Raw genomic sequence first — 1,218 nt, 5'->3', positions numbered from 1 at the left:
ATTTTATGCCAACACGTCCCCGCAACACCCGAGCATGGCCTTATACTAGCGGATTTGTCGCCGCAACGTGTTGTGTCGTAGGGTTTATCCGACCGTATAAGGTGCCCTTTATTTAAAGCGGGGAATCCCATATGTTACATTTTCGATGAAAACCTCAACACAGCCATAGATGTACATTAATGCAATATTGAAAACCATTAAACATTCGTTATTATTATGACGTCTTTTTATTATCAGTTTTACAAATTAAGGCATTTTTATCTAAAAGTTGAATATATTAAAATTGTGCGTGAAAACGGTAGGAATTCCAAAATATGCCTTGGTAAAATGTAAATTTCTTCTCTTTAAAAACGATAAGACGTCTCCCAATTTACATTCCAAGAAATTTTTGTAATGGTATTGCATGGACAATATATTCAATACATCTCTTTCACAGGATGCGTTGGAATTACTTTGTAATTCCAATACTTTGATATCAAACTCGATTAACTTTTTCCAAACTTCATTGTATAGCAGTATTAATGAGTCCTCGCCAATTGCCAAGAGAGAAATTTTCATTTGCATTTCTATGGAGTCACGACTTGGGGAATTCTGTTTGCAAATTAAATTCAACGTAGCTTGAAGTAACTGTTCAAGATCATTAAATTGTTTTTTAATTTCCCTGTCTCTGTGACGAATGTCTTCCATAAAATCGCTGAAAATACGGATATTACTTTTAAGTCTTTTTTCAATTTAACTATCTGAACTTACGTTTCCATAATTGACAAACTTCGCTCTGTTGGCTACAACTGCGGATTTGATGAGAGCATAGAGCTGCAAAACTATCGATAGTTATTTTTTGACATCACTATCGATAGCTTATAACGACTATCGATAGTATCGGTATAAAGCGGACCTTAGAAGGTCGGATAACACTCCGACAGAGGTTCGTCTATTTGTTGTGTGTTCGTTCAAGTTTTGCCCTTACACTGCACGAACAAATGTGATGACAACATGAAAAAATAAGAAGAAGCATAAACAAACAATGAAGTTGTACGAAGATTTATGGGTGAAACTATTTTTTACTGAAAAACTGGAAGAAGATAAAAAAAAAATCCTGGTATATGTGTCAAAACAATGATTCCTGAAGTAATCCACATTTAATATATTACAAATTACTTGAATTTCAAAATACTTGTCGCCTGGTTTCCCATTGATTGGAAGTGGAATTTTTCCACG

The 1,218-nt window shown here is 34.3% G+C and overlaps 1 protein-coding gene across 1 annotated transcript; it reads right to left on the bottom strand.

Moving 5' to 3' along the window:
- Positions 1 to 204: 204 nt before the first annotated feature.
- On the bottom strand, positions 205 to 910 carry LOC142231939 (uncharacterized). Its single transcript, XM_075302613.1, has 2 exons — positions 751 to 910; positions 205 to 694 (listed from the first exon to the last, which is right to left on the bottom strand). Exons 1-2 carry the CDS (start codon positions 756 to 758, stop codon positions 262 to 264), a joined length of 441 nt encoding a protein of 146 aa, XP_075158728.1. The 5' UTR covers positions 759 to 910; the 3' UTR covers positions 205 to 261.
- Between the last annotated feature and the right edge of the window lie 308 nt (positions 911 to 1,218).

This window comes from Haematobia irritans, chromosome 3 (genome assembly GCF_050003625.1).
Source record: "Haematobia irritans isolate KBUSLIRL chromosome 3, ASM5000362v1, whole genome shotgun sequence".
In the NCBI taxonomy this organism is placed as follows: domain Eukaryota; kingdom Metazoa; phylum Arthropoda; class Insecta; order Diptera; family Muscidae; genus Haematobia; species Haematobia irritans.
This window is presented reverse-complemented; position numbering and strand designations above follow the sequence as displayed.